At 57.6% G+C, this 15,521-nt stretch overlaps 2 protein-coding genes across 6 annotated transcripts; one reads left to right on the forward strand and one right to left on the reverse strand.

Moving 5' to 3' along the window:
- Positions 1–100: 100 nt before the first annotated feature.
- ZNF142 (zinc finger protein 142) lies at positions 101–10,184 on the reverse strand. Of its 2 annotated transcripts, none has more exons than XM_039554840.1 (9): positions 10,077–10,184; positions 9,299–9,626; positions 8,121–8,759; positions 7,612–7,872; positions 6,340–7,152; positions 5,932–6,109; positions 2,068–5,293; positions 1,075–1,180; positions 101–715 (listed from the first exon to the last, which is right to left on the reverse strand). In XM_039554840.1, the coding sequence occupies exons 2-9, from the start codon at positions 9,579–9,581 to the stop codon at positions 216–218; spliced, it is 6,006 nt and encodes a 2,001-aa protein (XP_039410774.1). In that variant the 5' UTR covers positions 9,582–9,626; positions 10,077–10,184; the 3' UTR covers positions 101–215. The 2 variants fall into 2 exon arrangements, with proteins under 2 accessions (XP_039410774.1, XP_039410773.1); XM_039554839.1 differs by having other exon boundaries at positions 7,612–7,875.
- Positions 10,185–10,210: 26 nt separating this feature from the next.
- LOC104693969 (mitochondrial chaperone BCS1) lies at positions 10,211–14,923 on the forward strand. 4 transcript variants are annotated; one of them, XM_039554852.1, is made up of 8 exons: positions 10,211–10,281; positions 11,077–11,453; positions 11,712–11,851; positions 11,966–12,160; positions 12,370–12,433; positions 12,816–12,985; positions 13,427–13,544; positions 14,242–14,921. In XM_039554852.1, the coding sequence occupies exons 2-8, from the start codon at positions 11,134–11,136 to the stop codon at positions 14,492–14,494; spliced, it is 1,260 nt and encodes a 419-aa protein (XP_039410786.1). In that variant the 5' UTR covers positions 10,211–10,281; positions 11,077–11,133; the 3' UTR covers positions 14,495–14,921. The 4 variants fall into 4 exon arrangements, with proteins under 4 accessions (XP_039410786.1, XP_010405250.1, XP_010405249.1 ...); XM_010406948.4 differs by lacking the exon at positions 10,211–10,281 and adding an exon at positions 10,292–10,387 and having other exon boundaries at positions 14,242–14,923; XM_010406947.4 differs by lacking the exon at positions 10,211–10,281 and adding an exon at positions 10,411–10,652 and having other exon boundaries at positions 14,242–14,923.
- Positions 14,924–15,521: the final 598 nt, after the last annotated feature.

Raw genomic sequence — 15,521 nt, forward strand, 5'->3', positions numbered from 1 at the left:
AGCTTGGGTTTGTGCTCTCTTTCTCTGTGGGTACCTGGCCCACTGTTCACACAGGGGTTCCAAGCAGCCCAAATAAATGGTATTAAAAGGAACTGAGGGATTCCTTTTATACAGTTGTGTATTTTACAACCCATATACATATATGCCTGTACACACACATACATCTCTGCAGCAGGCCTGTGCCACCAGCACCTTAAAGCAGTTGGGATTCAGCCTCACTGTGGCGTGCCATCCTTCTCCACAGGGCACCCTCCTTCTTGCTCCATCCTGGGGGGCCCCTTGGCCTGGCTCTCCCTCTGCACAGTGTGTAAGTGGACAGTGTGAGTGCTGGGGTCCTTTCCCACCCCCTGGCTAGGGTCGACAGCCCCGTGCTCAGGGTGATGCCGCTGGATGTGTTTGATGACCTGGAACTTCTGCTTGGCCTTGTAGGGGCAGTAGCGGCAGAAGAAGGGGTGCTCGTTGGTGTGCGTCAGGTAGTGGTGGCGCAGGCCAGCTGCCCAGCGGAAAGCCCGCCCGCAGGCGTTGCACACATAGGGCTTCTCCTCACTGTGCTTCTTCAGGTGAGTCTTGAGGAGAAAGCGGGTCTTGAAGGCTTTGCCACACTGCTCACAGATGAAGGAACGGGCTTCCTGGTGCCGTGTCTCCTTATGCACCCGCAGGGCATCCGCACGGTTGGTGCAGTACTCACACTCATCGCAGCAGTATGGCTTCAGGCCTGTGGCAACAGGGAAGGGGATGGCACCGGGATAGGGGCACAGTGCTCCCCAGTCCACGGGTCTCACCATCCCTATAACAGAGCATCAGTCCCCAGGGACTTCCCCCCACATCCCATTTTGTTAGCAGGCACACCAAGATCCCCATTTCCAAGGCTCCAAACAGTGCCTAGGGTCTGTGCCACCCAAACTTCCCTCCCACCTGAGAGCACTGCCCCCACCCCATTAGCACAGGATGATGTGCTGCCCCCTAAATGTCCTCCTCCATCACCAGCTGGGCCACTGGCAGAAAGAGAAGCATGGAGCAGCCCCAACACCCTCCCTGGTGCTCGACAGCCTGTCCTCAGTGGGCAGCACTCACCTGTGTGCTTTGTCATGTGGTACTTGAGCTGGTTCACCCACTTGCATTTGTAGCCACAGTCAGGGCAGAGGTATTTCCGCTCCTCCTTGTGGATCCGCATGTGATACTGGGCAGGAGGATAGGGTCAGGATGAGACCATGTCCCCTGCCCTGGGGATGTGCAGGGCTCTGGGGTGGCAATGAGAGGCTCAAAGACAGCTCTGACATCTCCAGCTGCATGGGACAAGGAGGGCTGTGTGCTTGCTTGGCAGGCTATGGGCAAGGGGGATCCACAGCAGGGTCAGGATGAGATGCCTGTACTGTTGAGCTGCTCTGTCCCAGCCTGTGGATGGCACAGGCTTTGTTCCCCAGTTTGGTATATAAGGCAGAGTCAGGTTAAAAACCCAGCCCAACAGAGCTGAGCACACTGCACAGCCTCACCCAGGTGGCCCCAGGGAGCTCCAGCTCAACCTGGCCATTAAAAAAGTCAATACTTCTTTTAGCAAAACCAGACTATTTTTCCCTCCATTACCCTATGCCTCCATCACCCACGCATTTCCTTTTCCAGGAAAAGCCCTTTACCACACATCAGGATGCTAATCACCTACAAAAACGAGGGCAGGGTCATGCTCTGCTTGCAAGAAAGCTGGAGGTTTCCCTGCACCGTCTGACTGGCACCACAGAGCATGCCAAAGCCAGCAAGCAGCCAAACTTGACTTGTGCAAGGCTGCACCCAGAGAAAGTCAAAGATGTCAGTAAGAAAAGTGAACACAGACTGCTGCCCACCTTCTTGCTTTGTTAAAAGTCTCCCTCGCCCTTAAACTGCAACGGCAGAGAAGAAATGTATTGTACTGACATGACTTTTATCTGCTTGTCTCCTATTTCTGTTCAGTATGAGCCACTGAACACAGAGGATAAAACCTCCCCTTGGGAACTTCTTCCCCAAAGCCCTGTGGCTGGATGCCCCTCAAGCCACGCAGACGCAACAGGATACATTCCCAAGCAGAGCTCTTACCTTGAGACGTGAGGGGTCGGCGCAGGCATATTTACAGAGGTGGCACTTGTAGGGCTTCTCTCCAGTGTGGATACGGATGTGCCACGTGATTTTTTGCCTGTTCTTGGTGGTGTACTCACAGTCCGAGCACTTGTACACGCGGGTGCCCCCATGGCCCTTCATGTGCTGGTCAAACACAAGCTGGTGCTGGCAGGCAAAGTCGCAGAAGGGGCAGTGCAGGGGTTTGTCCTGGGGGGCAGCTGGCTCGTGGCTCTCCATGTAATGCCGCACCAGCTGCTGCCGCTCCTTGGCTGCAAAGCTGCACAGCTCACAGCGGTGGCTGAAATGCTGCGTCTTGTGCTCCTCCAGTGCCTCCCGGGTGGCGAAGGTCTCCTTGCAGGTGCTGCACTCCAGGTGTGGGTGCTGCTTCTGCACGTGGCACTTGAGCGTGGCCTCACTGTGACACACGAAGTCACAGCGTGGGCAGCTGTAGGAAACCTTTTCCTCATGCCGCCGCAGGACGTGCTGCTTGAGGGCCGTCTCAGAACTGAAGCGAGCCTCACAGCGGGAGCAGCCGAAGTTGAGCTCACCATGGTGGCAGCTGTTAACATGGCGGGTGATGTCATTCTGCAGGTAGCTGCTGTAGTCACAGAGCGGGCAGAAGTGGGTGGGTGTCTTCTCATGCACCCGCAGGCGGTGGATGCGCAGCTTGGAGTTGGTGCCGAAGGTCTGGCTGCAGATGCTGCAGGAGATGCGCCCCACGCCGGTGTGCAGGGACTGGTGGGCCTCCAGGCGGTAGCGTCGCGTGGTGCTGAACTCGCAGTAGCGGCACTTGTGCGGCTTCACCCCCTCGTGCTTGATGCGGACGTGCTGCCGCAGGCACCGGGCCTGCTTGCAGGTGAACTCGCACTGGTGGCACTGCAGCTGTGGCCGCTTGCTGTAGTGCTTGCGGTGCAGCCTGCGGTGCAGCCGCAGGGCTTTGGCCACCTTGGAGGTGAAGGGGCAGGAGGTGCAACGAAACTCACCCAGAGTCACGCAGCCCCTCTTCTTGTGCGTCTTCATGGCCCGTTCCTGGTGGCAGGTGAAGGGGCAAGTGGGGCAGGAGAAACGCCTCCTCTTGGGCAGGGTGGCTTTTGGTGGGGCTGCATCCAGTGGGAGCTCGCTGGGCTGGCCTTTCTCAACACTGGGTGGGTCCCCCTCAGGGAGTTCGGTCCTTTGGGGTTTGTCCTCCTTGGGATGCATGATGTGCTTTTCAGCACAGTGGCTCTTGAGTGCCCGCCGGGAGCGGAAGGCCTCAGGGCACAGGGAGCACCAGAACTGCTCCAGGTTCCGGCAGCCATCCTCCACATGAGAGGTGATGGTGGTGACACGGGAGCACACAAAGGAGCAGGCATTGCAGTGCAGCTTCCCTCCCTCCAGTCGGTATTTCTCTGAGGGCTTCCCAGGCTGGGAGGCACCAGCAGCTCCACCTGGCTCAGTACCTCCCCCTTGCTGGGGAGGCTCTTCTGCCATCTCTGTGCTGTCAACCAGCAGGGATTTCTCAGAGGTATGACAGCCCAATGTCTGTGCCCCAGCCAAAGGACTGCCTCCTGCTTGTGTTTTATCAGGCAGCAGTTCAGCTTCCCAAGGGCTCTCAGTATGCCTGGACTCCTCTGAGCCTCCCTTCTCGCTCTCTGCCATTTCTGTACCATTATCACCAGGCTGGTGAGCAGGTTGGCACAGTCCAGGTGCCTCCTGACTGGTTGGTTTGAGGATCTTGTTCTTCAGGAGAACTGGGCACTTCTTCAGGAGGTGGGTGTTGAGTCCCCTCTGCTGTTTAAAGCTGGCGCCACACTCACGGCACACAAGCGGGGCCCGGCGGCTCTGGCAGCTGGCTTTGGAGTGCAGGGACATGGATTTCTCCTTCCGTGTGATGTACGAGCACTTCTCGCACTTGAAGACCTGGCTCTCCGACTGCACCACCAGCATCTGCACCCTGCCCTCCAGCACCAGCGTCTCTGCCTGCTCCTTGTCCTGCTTCCGCAGAGCCTTCAGCACTGACTCCGAGCCGCCCCTGGCATTGTCACCAGAGGTGGTGACATCCTCTGGGACAGGCAGGCGGCCCTGTTCACGTGTCTTCAGCATGCTGAGCCAGGCCTCTGGCAGCTTGGCTTGGCTGGTCTCTCTCAGCTCCGTGTCTGCCACCAACTTATGGTGGTCTGAGCATGACCCCTCAAGGTGGCCCATATCCTCCTTTAGGGCATCTTTTCCCTGGTTGTCTCCTGCCGCTACACTGCCCTTCACCACTTTGTCTTCCTGTACATTTACCTCCTCTTCCTCAAAGTCTGGGATGTCTTCAAGTGTATTGCCACTGTCCTCCAAGCCAAGGCCATCCTGGGAGCCCAGCATCTCATAGGCTGCGGGAGGCTCCTTGCAGGACAGCATTTCCACACTCTCTGGCTGGGTCACACAGGCTCCTCCAGTCAAGTTCTCCAGGAGAGGGTCAGACGAGACATTCAGTGCCTCCAAGTGCAAGGTGCAGCTCTCTGCCACATCTTCAGAAACAGTGAGCTCAGTAGAGCCTGTGGCAGCATTTCCTTGCAGGCAGTCATCTTCCAGGGCATTGCCAGCAATAGGACAGCTCTGCTCCCCCTCGCCCACACCTCTCTCTGCCTCACTGCTGCTCTCTGGTGGAGCAGCATCCTGCTCAAGGAGGGGCACCACGAACACTTGCTGGTAGCCGTCTTCTCCCTGAGACTCTGCTTGGGATGGCTTCTCCTTTATCCACTGCTCCTTGCCAGTGAGGGAGGAACTGGCATCCACATGCAGGGCTGCACCGAGCTCATAGCCAAAGAGTGCCTCAGATGAGCTGATCTCCAGCTCCTTGCTGGCGTAATTTTCCAGCCAGTCCTTGTCACCAGGAACATAGCCATGAATCTTGCGCTTGTGGAAGAAGAGGCTGGTGTTACTGAAGGTGCAGTATGAACACAGGGCACAGCGAAACTCCTTCTGCTTGGTGTGCTTGCAGTTCTCATGGTTCAGCAGCGCCTGCTTGTACTTGGTCTGGTAGGTGCAGTACTGGCACTGGAAGACAGGCACCTGGTAGTTCTGCGAGTGCTTCGACTGCATGTGCTTCTGCAGCTCGTACTTGCGCTTGCAGGCGAAGCCGCACACCTCGCAGATCAGACTTTTACCCTGGTGCCGCAGCTTGTGGCTGCTCAGCTGGTCAGCACGGTGACACCGGTATGAGCACTGGTTACACTGGTATCTGTGGGGACAAGCAGAACTGGTCAGGCAGCACAAGGAACTGGGGCAGGCTGAGCTTAGTCAGGCGTGCTGAGCTCTCTTTCCCCACCCCAGACAAATGGGGAAGGGGTATTGTTCGATTTGCCAGATCTGACCTTTGCCATCCAGACAGCTCTTACCACAGGCCATTCCTCCCTGCTACAGCCCTTGGCACTGCTGGTTCTTTACATCCCCAGCCTGGGGACTGGAGATAGATTACCTGAGTAATCCATACAGTGACCATGTCAGACACACATATTCTCACATGTGCACACCAACAGCACTTCCAGCATCCCTGGAGGAAGGCTAGACCCAAATGAGGTGATAATTTGGCAGTCCTGAACAGGCCTTGACCCACAAACAACAGCAGAGCCATGAACCCAAGCTCAGAGTTGCACCTCTGAGGTAATACACCTCCTTGGTGGCATAGAGACAACAAAAATAGCTTTGCCTCCACAGCACCATGCTGCAAGTTCAAAGACCACATTTCTTATGCACCAGACAGGGCAGGCCAGACATAAGAAAGTCTGGCACACAATGCAGCCAGGAGAAGCAGACCCCTAGAGCAGGATCTGGGGAGCCTTGACTATGCTGCCAGGCCAGTGGAGCAGGGGGTCTTACCGGAGATCTCCAGTGTGCTTGCGCATGTGGACGTTCAGGTAATGCTTCCACTTGGTGATGTACCCGCACTCGGTGCACATGAAGTTCTTGTCATTGGAGTGGGTCAGCATGTGTTTGGACAGGTAGCTCACATCCCGGCACGTGAAGTCGCAGAGCTCACACTTGTGAGGTTTCTCTCCTACATGCAACACACAAATGCCTTCAGCATGACAGCCAGATAAAGCAACACGGCAGAGAAACCAGCTCAGCAGGGAGCATACAACAACTTCAGCCAAGTGATCCTGAGGTGGCAAAGCTGGTGGTGGGACCCAGGAGCCCTAACTCAGCCCTCTCTACCCACCCAGGGCCAGGACAAGACACCTTCCCCATCCCAGTTCAGCTTTTGGGACCCCTACAGGGGACACCCACCAGTGTGCAACAGCATGTGCCGGATGAGCACCCGCTTGTGCGCGGTGGCAAAGGCACACTCAGTGCACTTGTGGATCTTCTCGTTGGCGTGCATCTTGCCCACGTGGTCGTGAAACTCCACAGGGTTGAAAGTGGCATAGGGGCAGAAGCTGCACTGGAGCTGCTCACTGCCCGGGTGCCCCTGCTTCTTGTGCTTGCGGAAAACGTGCTTGTTGGAGCAGATGAAGTCGCACTGCTGGCAGTGGAAGGCGTAGTGGGTTTTCCGGTGAGCCTCCATGGCCTCAGCCGTGCCGAAGAGCAGCGAGCAGGCATGGTACTTGCACTCCACCGCCTTGATGCCATGAGCATCCTTGAGGTGACGGACAAACTCCTTCCGGTCCTCTGCGCAGTAGTCGCAGTCCCCGTGGAAGCAGCTCAGCCTCTTGGGTTCGGCTTTGTGAGTCTTCAAGTGCTCCTTGAGGGCCTGGCTGAGTCGAAACTTCTCCTCACAGACGGGGCAGGAGTAAACATCGGAGTAGAAGTTGGAGATGTCCTCGTGCATGCTGGCCATGTGGCGGTTGAGGGCGTTCTTCTCCACTGAGCTGTAGTGGCAGAGTGGGCAGCGATGAGCCTTCTCGCCCGTTTCCCGCATCATGTGGATTTTCAGCTTGCTTTTGCTGGTGAAGTACTTGTGGCAGTTGGGGCACTGCAGGCTGGGGTCAGGGAAGTGCAGGTGGAGGTGCTCTACCAGGTGCGTCCGCTTCTTGAAACACCGCTTGCATTCGGGGCACATGTGGGTTTTGTAGAGGTACTCGGAGCCTTCTGCAACATCCCCTGGGGGAACAGAGGAGGGGGAGCAGTTAACAGGGAAAAGATGGAGAGCTCAGGTGGGTGTTCTGTCCCTGATCCAGTTGTGCCACAGTGAGGGTTTATACATGTGCAGTCACACAGCCACCACCTACTCAAGAGGGACTGTCCCCACCCCAAGCCACCAGCACACTTCAGGTGAGCTCTTTCCAGCTCAACACTGGCAAAGCGCAGCCTACATCAGGCCTGCCCACGTGCCCCTGGTCCCCAAAGCCAGGCAGACCTTTGCCTAAACCTGGCAGCATTTCCTAAACAGGAAAAGAAGGGACGTATTTGCTTGGGCAGAGGTTGGGGGAACAAGTGCACTGGTACATGCAGGAGATATGAGGTCACCCATCAGCCTGGGCCACATTTCCCTGCCAGCCCTGAGGATGTGGTGCTTGTTCACAAAGCCTGACCACATCTTAGTAGGGCCCCACATCCTACCTTTGAAGTGCTGTGCCTGTGGCACTCCAACTTTCTTGGGAGCTGTCTTCCCATTCTCTTTGGCCTCAGCTTCGCAGAGGCTCTCTCCATCCTCCTCTGGTGATTCATCCCCACTGCTGTTGGAGTCCTCTTCTCCAGCTGATGCTTTCTGCCCCTTCAATAAGTTGTCCCCAGTACCCTCAGGCTTTGCTGGCCTGGCTTCTACTGCGCTGGCTTTCCACCCAGGGTGGCAATTACCTGCCTCCTCCTGCCCTTCTGATGCTGCTTCAGTGGGGAAAGACAAGAGATCATCACATTCCAGGCAAGAGGAAGCCACCCCCACACACATGCAGAAAATCCACCTGGCTGAGATGGAGAGCACAAACATTGCTGCAGGGAGGCAGGAATGCAGAGTTCCCAACCCTCCAGCACCGCAGCTTCACCCCCCACTCCTCCAGTTGTAACTGGGATGCACAGACAAAGCCAGCCTCTGCAGCACCCACAGGCCCCAACCCCCCACCCAGCTATACCTGATGGCAGGATGCAGCACTGGTCGAGGCCATGGGAGTCTGAACTTGGGGGGTCGCCTGTTGCGGGCATCTCAGAGGGGGACTCTATGGTGTGACCCTTCCTGTGCTGCCAGAAGAGCTTAGCATTGGCCGTGATGAAGTCGCAGTGGCCACAGTGGAAGGGGAAGTGTGTCCGGTGGTGCTGTTCCATGGCCTGGCGGCTGGGGAAGAGCAGCGGACAGGCCCGGCAGGCGCAGGACACGGGGGACGCCCCGTGCAGGTGGCGCAAGTGGCTGCGCAGTTGCTTGCGGTCCTCTGTGGTGAAGTGGCAGCCCCTCTCGGGACAGGACAGGGCTCCCAACGGGGCACGGTGGGTCTTGAAGTGCTCCTTGAGTTGGCCAGGCTGCACAAACGCCTCCCGGCAGACGGGGCACAGCAGGCACTCGGAAGCAGAGCTCTCCTGTGTGCTGGCTCTGGGCAGCTCTGAGCCCACAGGGTCAGTCTGGCCCTCGCTGGCAGAAGCCAACAGTGCCCCTGGGAGTTCCAGGTGCTCTGGGGGGGGAAGCAGCAGGCACTGGTGCTGGGACAGCAGGGAGGCCTCTGAGAAGCTCTGGCCACACCTCTCGCAGAAGTACAGTTCCACCACTTTGACCAGAACCTCTGCAGAGAGCAAGGGATGAGTGTTAGAAACAGCTTTTGCCAGGCCCAGAGCTTGGGACTGGTGGTTCAGTTCCAGCTCTGGACAAGGAGAATAAACCCCTATTGCCACAAATTACAGTTTGGGAACCACATCTCCCATAAGAGGGGAATACCACCACCCAGGTGACCACAATAACCAGTTCTGTCCCTTTGCACCTTGGAGGCATACAGAAATGAGAGGCTGGTCTGGCCCCATTCCTATTAGGATGCACCCACACCAGATCCACGTGCGAAGCATGCTGGGGGGCAGCAGCCCAGGTGGAGATCTCTGTCTGGTCCCTACCAACAGCCTGGAGCGACCCTCTCACGCAGCATGCAACTCCCACAGCCACTCTCCCCATCCACACACCCAGCTGGTGCCAGGTCTGTGCCCAGTGGTGGCACCAGACTCATGATGCAGGGTCAGAGATCTGAGGGCACCTGGGACAGGGACCCTGGCCAGACCTTTCTCCCTCTGCTGAATACAGTGGGGCCCATTCTGCGCTCCCTGCATCCCATACCTGTGGCACTAGCCGCGTTGCTCAGTGTCACATTGCCAGCCACTGCCTCGATGAATATTTCCACATTGCTTCCTTCAGAGTGAGCCCCTTCCCCAGGCATCGATGCCTCTGCCAGCAGCAAGTCCTGGCTGGCAGCCAGCGGGGCTGTCCCAGCCAGACCAGTGCTGGCCACACCAGGGCTTCCCACGGCTCCCACCTCTCCTGGTGTGGGCAGGAGCAGCTCCGAGCACAGGGACTCCATCTCCCTGCTGGCACCTTCTGATACAGTCACTGCTGCACTCATTGCCACCAGGCACTGCCTTGGTGCTGGGCTGGATGACCTCTCAGTCTGAAACAGAAGAAAGCACTTTAAATGAGGGACATCCCAGGGCCCAAGAGGATTTTGGGGAGCAGCCTGTGGTGCCAGGCTGAAGGCAGGGTATCTCAGTGCTGGCTCCTTCCTGCTGTGCCTCAAGCAGGCCGCTGGCAAAGCCCTCTGTCACGGGGGAGACAAGAATGCAAGGACACCTGTGCCCTCTCCCTCAGCCCAACACCGCGGGCTTGCTCCCTGGGTCCAGCTGGGCCGAGCCCCGAGCCCACCCTCAGAGCTATGCCCAGTCTCCAGCCAGCAGGTGCCTCCACGAGTCCCGCCCGGCCAGGTCCCCCCCCAGCCCCTCGCCCTTCACCCCGGGCTGTTCCCAGCCCCGCCAGCCCCTCATCCCAGGCAGTTCCCGGCCCTCCCAGCCACTCACTCCTCACCCCGATCTGTCCCTGGCATCCCCAGTCTCTCGCCCCTTACCCTGGGCTGTCGCCAGGGTCCCCTCAGCCCGGGCTGTCCCCGCCGCTCCGGGTCCCCCTGCCCCGGCACATCTCGGTGGCGGTGTCGGGCGGCGAGAGCGCCGCCCTTTGTGCCTCTCGCGCAGCCGCTCTGCCCGGCCTGGCCGGCCCCGCTCTATGGTGCGGCCGGAAGCGGCGCGGGCGGGAGCGGAAGCGGCGCGGCGCAGGTGAGCGGCGGCGGCAGCGGCGCCGGGGGAGCGGGGGCGAGAGCGGGAGCGGTGCAGGTTCCTCCGCGGAGCGGCCGGGGCTGGGCCTCTGCTGCGGCGAAGGCCGGTGTGGATCCGGATCTTTTGCAGGGGAGGGTGGGGCTCCTGCAGGGGGAGGTTGCGGGACCCTGCCCACCGGCCGCTGTGGCCTGGGAAGGAGGAAGGTCACGCCTTGTTCTAGTGGAGGGGGAATTCTGCACCTTGGGGAGCAGAGCGTGTCTGTGCGTCTCGCGGGGAAGGCTCCCCCTCGTTCCCAGTACATGATAGACCTGCTGAGGGAGATGGAGAAGCTTCAGGCCCCGGGAGCATGCGGCTGTAATGCGGATATGGAGGTGCGCCTTCTACCACCGTCGTGTTCCCGTTCTCAGCAGCAAAGACCCGGCTCTTGGCTCAGCCTGGGGATGTGCTTCAGCTTTTTCAAACGATAAACCTTAAATAATTGCAGTGCTCGTGATTTATGGCTGTTTAAAGAATAAAACCCTGTAAATCTCTGGGCTTGTTGTCTTGACTGAAGAAGCTACAGATGCTCCTGTGCTTCTTCAAGAGCCTCCTGGCCCTCTCCTGCTTGGCTCACCCAGTGGCCAAGGGAGGAGGTTCCTGCAGCCAGCAGCTGTCTGAACACTTGGTAATAAGCACAGATGTGGGAAATCCAAATGTGCCAGGCAGCCTTTCACCTTGAGGACTGGCCACAATAAAGGCCAGGGAACTGTGGGTGATCTGTTGTGTTCCTTGCTACCATTCAGTCTTTCCTCGCAGGTTTGTTTCCAGAGTGCAGGAACCATGCTGTGGAAAGGAGCTGCTTAACCTCCCACGATGCCCCTTTCTGACTTTGTCTTAGCTCTGAAGGACAACCCATATTTCGGGGCTGGGTTTGGCCTCGTTGGGGTGGGCACAGTCCTGGCAGCAGCCCGTAAGGGGGCCCAGTTTGGACTGGTGGCTTTCAGGCGCCACTATATGATCACCTTGGAGGTGCCCAGCAAGGATAAGAGCTACCAGTGGCTGCTGAATTGGGTCTCCCACCACGCCAAGCACACGCAGCACCTCAGTGTTGAGACGTCGTACCTGCAGCATGAAAGTGGGCGTGTCAGCACCAAGTTCGACTTTGTCCCCAGCCTTGGGAATCATTTCATCTGGTAAGGGAGGGTAGGAGAAAGCAGTTTGGGGATTGAGTGTCACTTTGGCAAATTGGGGGGCCTATAGAGGCAGAAGAGAGGATCCTGCCTCCTCTCTGGGTCTGGGTTAGGGTGGGGGATGAAGAGTAGCAAGAGCAGCCTGTACCCAACAGTGAAATGATTTCCTTACCTGAGATGAGTTTTCTTGATGCATGAACCAGGCAAGGCGCAGCCAAGCAGTGCTGGATCACTGTACCCCCACCTGTCTTCCTGCCCCAGGTATCGCAGGAAGTGGATTCGCGTTGAGCGCAGCCGGGAGACGCAGATGATTGACCTGAACACAGGGACTCCCTGGGAGTCTGTCACCTTCACTGCACTGGGCACTGACCGGGAGATCTTCTTCAATATCCTTCAGGAAGGTCTGTAGGGGAACTGTGTGGGGTCCTGCTGGGAACAGCCTACTCCCTGGAGATGTCCAGGGCTTCCCGGGAGATCCTCTTCCTGGCAGCTGTCCCCTCTGCCTCTCTCTGCAGCCCGGGAGCTGGCGCTGCAGCAGCAGGAGGGGAGGACGATCATGTACACGGCTGTGGGAGCAGAGTGGCGTCAGTTCGGCTTCCCCCGCCGCCGCCGGCCCCTCAGCTCCGTGGTGCTGGAGGAAGGAGTGTCAGAGAGGCTGGTTCAGGACGTGAAGGAGTTTATCAACAACCCCAAGTGGTACAGTGAAAGAGGCAAGGCTCTGGTGTGGTGTGCTCTGTACCATGTGGGGTGGTGCAGGATGCTCATGGTCCTCTCTGGAATTGGCTGTGGAGAGATTTTTCCCTGCTGCTTAACTTCCCCAGGTGTATCCTCTTTGCATGCTCAGCACAGTACCACAGCTCGGAGGGAGGGAGCACAGACCAATCCAGGTGGTTATCCTAAAAGAACACTGTCTTCTTAGGGGTCCCCTACCGAAGAGGCTACCTGCTGTATGGTCCTCCTGGCTGTGGGAAAAGCAGCTTCATGTGAGTATTGCCAGCTGCCTCACAGCAGTTTACCCACCAGCTGCCTGCTCTGGGCCACAGCAGTCTTGGATGAGAGGGTGTGGATGAGTTTGGGTTTGGAATACAGGAGCGAGCTGTGCCTTACGTGTGGTGCCTGTTGTAAGCATTTTCATTGCTGGCGCTGTGACAGGTGAGGGTGACAAGCCCTTTGTGCCCTTGCTTTGCACAGTGCTGCATGGCATGGGCGGGCTGAGCAGGGGCTTCCGCCTGCCCCTCAGATCTGATCCCTGCTGGGAAAGGACCCCTCTGCCCTCTCCCCTACTGCTGGGTGGAGAAATCTGATTCTTCCTTGACTCCAGGCTTTCCCACTGTGATTCACCCTTGTGGTTTGTGTCCTTTCCAGCACAGCCCTGGCCGGGGAACTGGAGTACAGTATCTGCCTGCTGAGCCTCAGCGACCACAGCCTCTCTGATGACCGGCTCAATCACCTCCTGAGTGTAGCACCGCAGCAGAGCATCATCCTGCTGGAGGATGTGGACGCTGCCTTTGTCAGCCGGGACCTTGCTGCTGAGAGTGAGCACTGCCCCTGTTCCTGGGTCAGCAGCAGGAGGGAGGTTCCCTGGCTGTACCAAGAAAATGTTTGGACTCTGGGCTGCTCAACCGCACCAACAGAGACCAGGAGTGGGGGAATGGGGGAATCTCTCAGGCCTCAGGGTCCAAACTGGAGCTTGTCTAGTTTTGGCTAGACTGTAAAAGGAAATTTGGATCCTTTATCCTCAGGCAAAGGTCATTCTCCTGCCCAGCTACTTTCAGCATGAGGGAGAAGGTGGCTTTCCCTCATTCTCTGTTTGTGTTCCCATGGGTCCGTGCGGGCAGGGGAGGTGAATGTGCTGCCAGCCAGGCAGAGGGTCAGTCTCCAGGCAAGGAGTGAGTGGGGAGCTTGGCATAAGCCTCAGGTGATAGGAAGGTGGCCCGCAAGCCAACGGCTACTATCTCAGACACCTCTGTTCCCAGACCCGGCTGTGTACCAAGGCATGGGGCGCCTGACCTTCAGTGGTCTCCTCAATGCACTGGACGGCGTGGCCTCCACAGAAGCCAGGATTGTCTTCATGACCACCAACTATGTGGACAGGTCAGAGCTGCCCCCTGGGAGGGAGGGGAGTGGGTAGCACAGGCAAACCTTGCTCCCTTTTGCTGGGCTTTATTTATTCAATCTGCCAGCATGAAGACTGGGGGTTCAGATTTCCCACATCCTCCCTTGGGATGCAAATCCCTTGACTGCTAATCAGGATCCCTTTTGCTGGACCCTCAAAATGCCTACTTGCTGTTCAGAACATGGTTGTGCCCTTAAGGAGTGGTATCACCTTCCTGTCTGTGGGGAGCTGCAAGTTTGGGGGTTGTGTCCATGCTGTGAGTGGAGCGCTGGCCCCATGTGCAGCCCACTGGGTTGGTGGGATGCACCCTGGGCTCATGGTGCCTGGACACTGCCTGCTGTGCTGTGCCAGGCTTGGCTCACTCTGGACCGAGCTGGCCTAGGGGTTTGTTCAGAGGTTGCTCATGGGACAGAGATGGGCAGAGCTGTTTCCCAGGATGTTCTTGTCCTCCTTTGGAGTCAGTCCTTCCCCAGCTCTCTCCTTTCTTTTGGGTTGATTTCCCCCTCAATCTCCCCAGGGATGAGCCTGCTTTCCCCCTTTACCATCTCACAGTGCACAGCACTTTGCAGATAGGACATGGGTTGTGCTAGTGTGGACAGGGGCTTCCTGCAGGACCCACCCTGCATAGATGCTTCTGATCGGGTTTCCCAGGCCCCCCCCTTTGTCTCTTGACAGGCTGGACCCAGCCCTGGTGCGTCCTGGCCGTGTGGATGTGAAGCAGTACGTGGGCCATTGCTCCCACTGGCAGCTCGCCCGCATGTTCCAGCGCTTCTACCCCGAGCAGCCCCTGGCTGCAGCCCAGAGGTTCGCGGAGCAGGCGCTGGCCGTCTCCAAACAGATCAGCGCTGCCCAGGTGCAAGGCCACTTCATGCTTTACAAGACAGACCCTGAAGGAGCCACTTCAAACATAAGCTCCAGCCTGCTGTGACCGGGGGCCAGCTTTCCCTTGTCACACTGAGAGGGCTGGGACAAAGATGTGACTGTCCTGGGGATACCATGAAGCTGCTCACCTGCACAGGCCAGGTCTCTGCTCACTTCTACCCCTCTGATTTCTTGGTTTTGGAGCGTCAGAGCTGCCAGCCTCACAGCAAAGGAGGGAATCTGGCTCTTGCTGCTCCCTAGACTCGGGTGCTACAGTGTGCCTCATGTTGGGATTGCTGTAAGCTACCAAGGCTCCTGGTGTGAATCCCCTTCCTTGTGGGTCAGCCTGGAGGTGCTCCAGAAGGGCATTTACCTTTGGGCAGGACATTGGGGTTCTACACTGCTAAAAGCATCTGGTTTTTTTAAAGGACAGTGGTCTCACTGGTTTGTGAATATCCTCTGTGAAGTGCACAACACAGCGTTTGTTTCACTGGTCCGTTTTCCTGTTAGTTGTCCCACTATCCAGCTGCTGGTCCAGAGCCCTCCTGACCAGGGCCTGGCAAGGCCAGTACAGCAAATCCAGAGTGTTTCTAAAAAAAAAGCAGCTCCTAAGAGACAACTCATTGTTCCTCGAGCTCCAGGCTGGTGCCACTGGTCCTGCTGAGTTATGATGCCAAGCCACAGATCTGCTTGGATATTGCTCCTAGGTGGACATGACTGTTCTTCCCACCAGAGGAGATGTGGGGCCCTGGAGCTATATAAGGGCAGATGAGAGGCTTTGGCCAGTTACAGCATATTTTCCCAAGAGCTCTCCCAGTCCCTCTTTCAGAACCCTGAAAATCAGTTGTCCCCAGAGCCAGTCCTATGTTAATGTGGTCAGTTGCATCACCTTGCTGGGACTGGGGGGAGTGGGTTCCAAGCCAAACCCAAATTGTAGATCACTGCTTAGCCCTCCTCTTGGCTCCGCCCTGTAGGGCCAAAGGCATAGCCAAAAGCACACAGCAATACACAAGGCCAATGGCACCTGGATGGATTTTGGTGCAAACAGGAACTGGTTTAATGCAACCCCAGACTTACAAAAATGTTTCTGCAAA

The sequence above is a fragment of the Corvus cornix genome, chromosome 7 (genome assembly GCF_000738735.6).
Source record: "Corvus cornix cornix isolate S_Up_H32 chromosome 7, ASM73873v5, whole genome shotgun sequence".
In the NCBI taxonomy this organism is placed as follows: domain Eukaryota; kingdom Metazoa; phylum Chordata; class Aves; order Passeriformes; family Corvidae; genus Corvus; species Corvus cornix.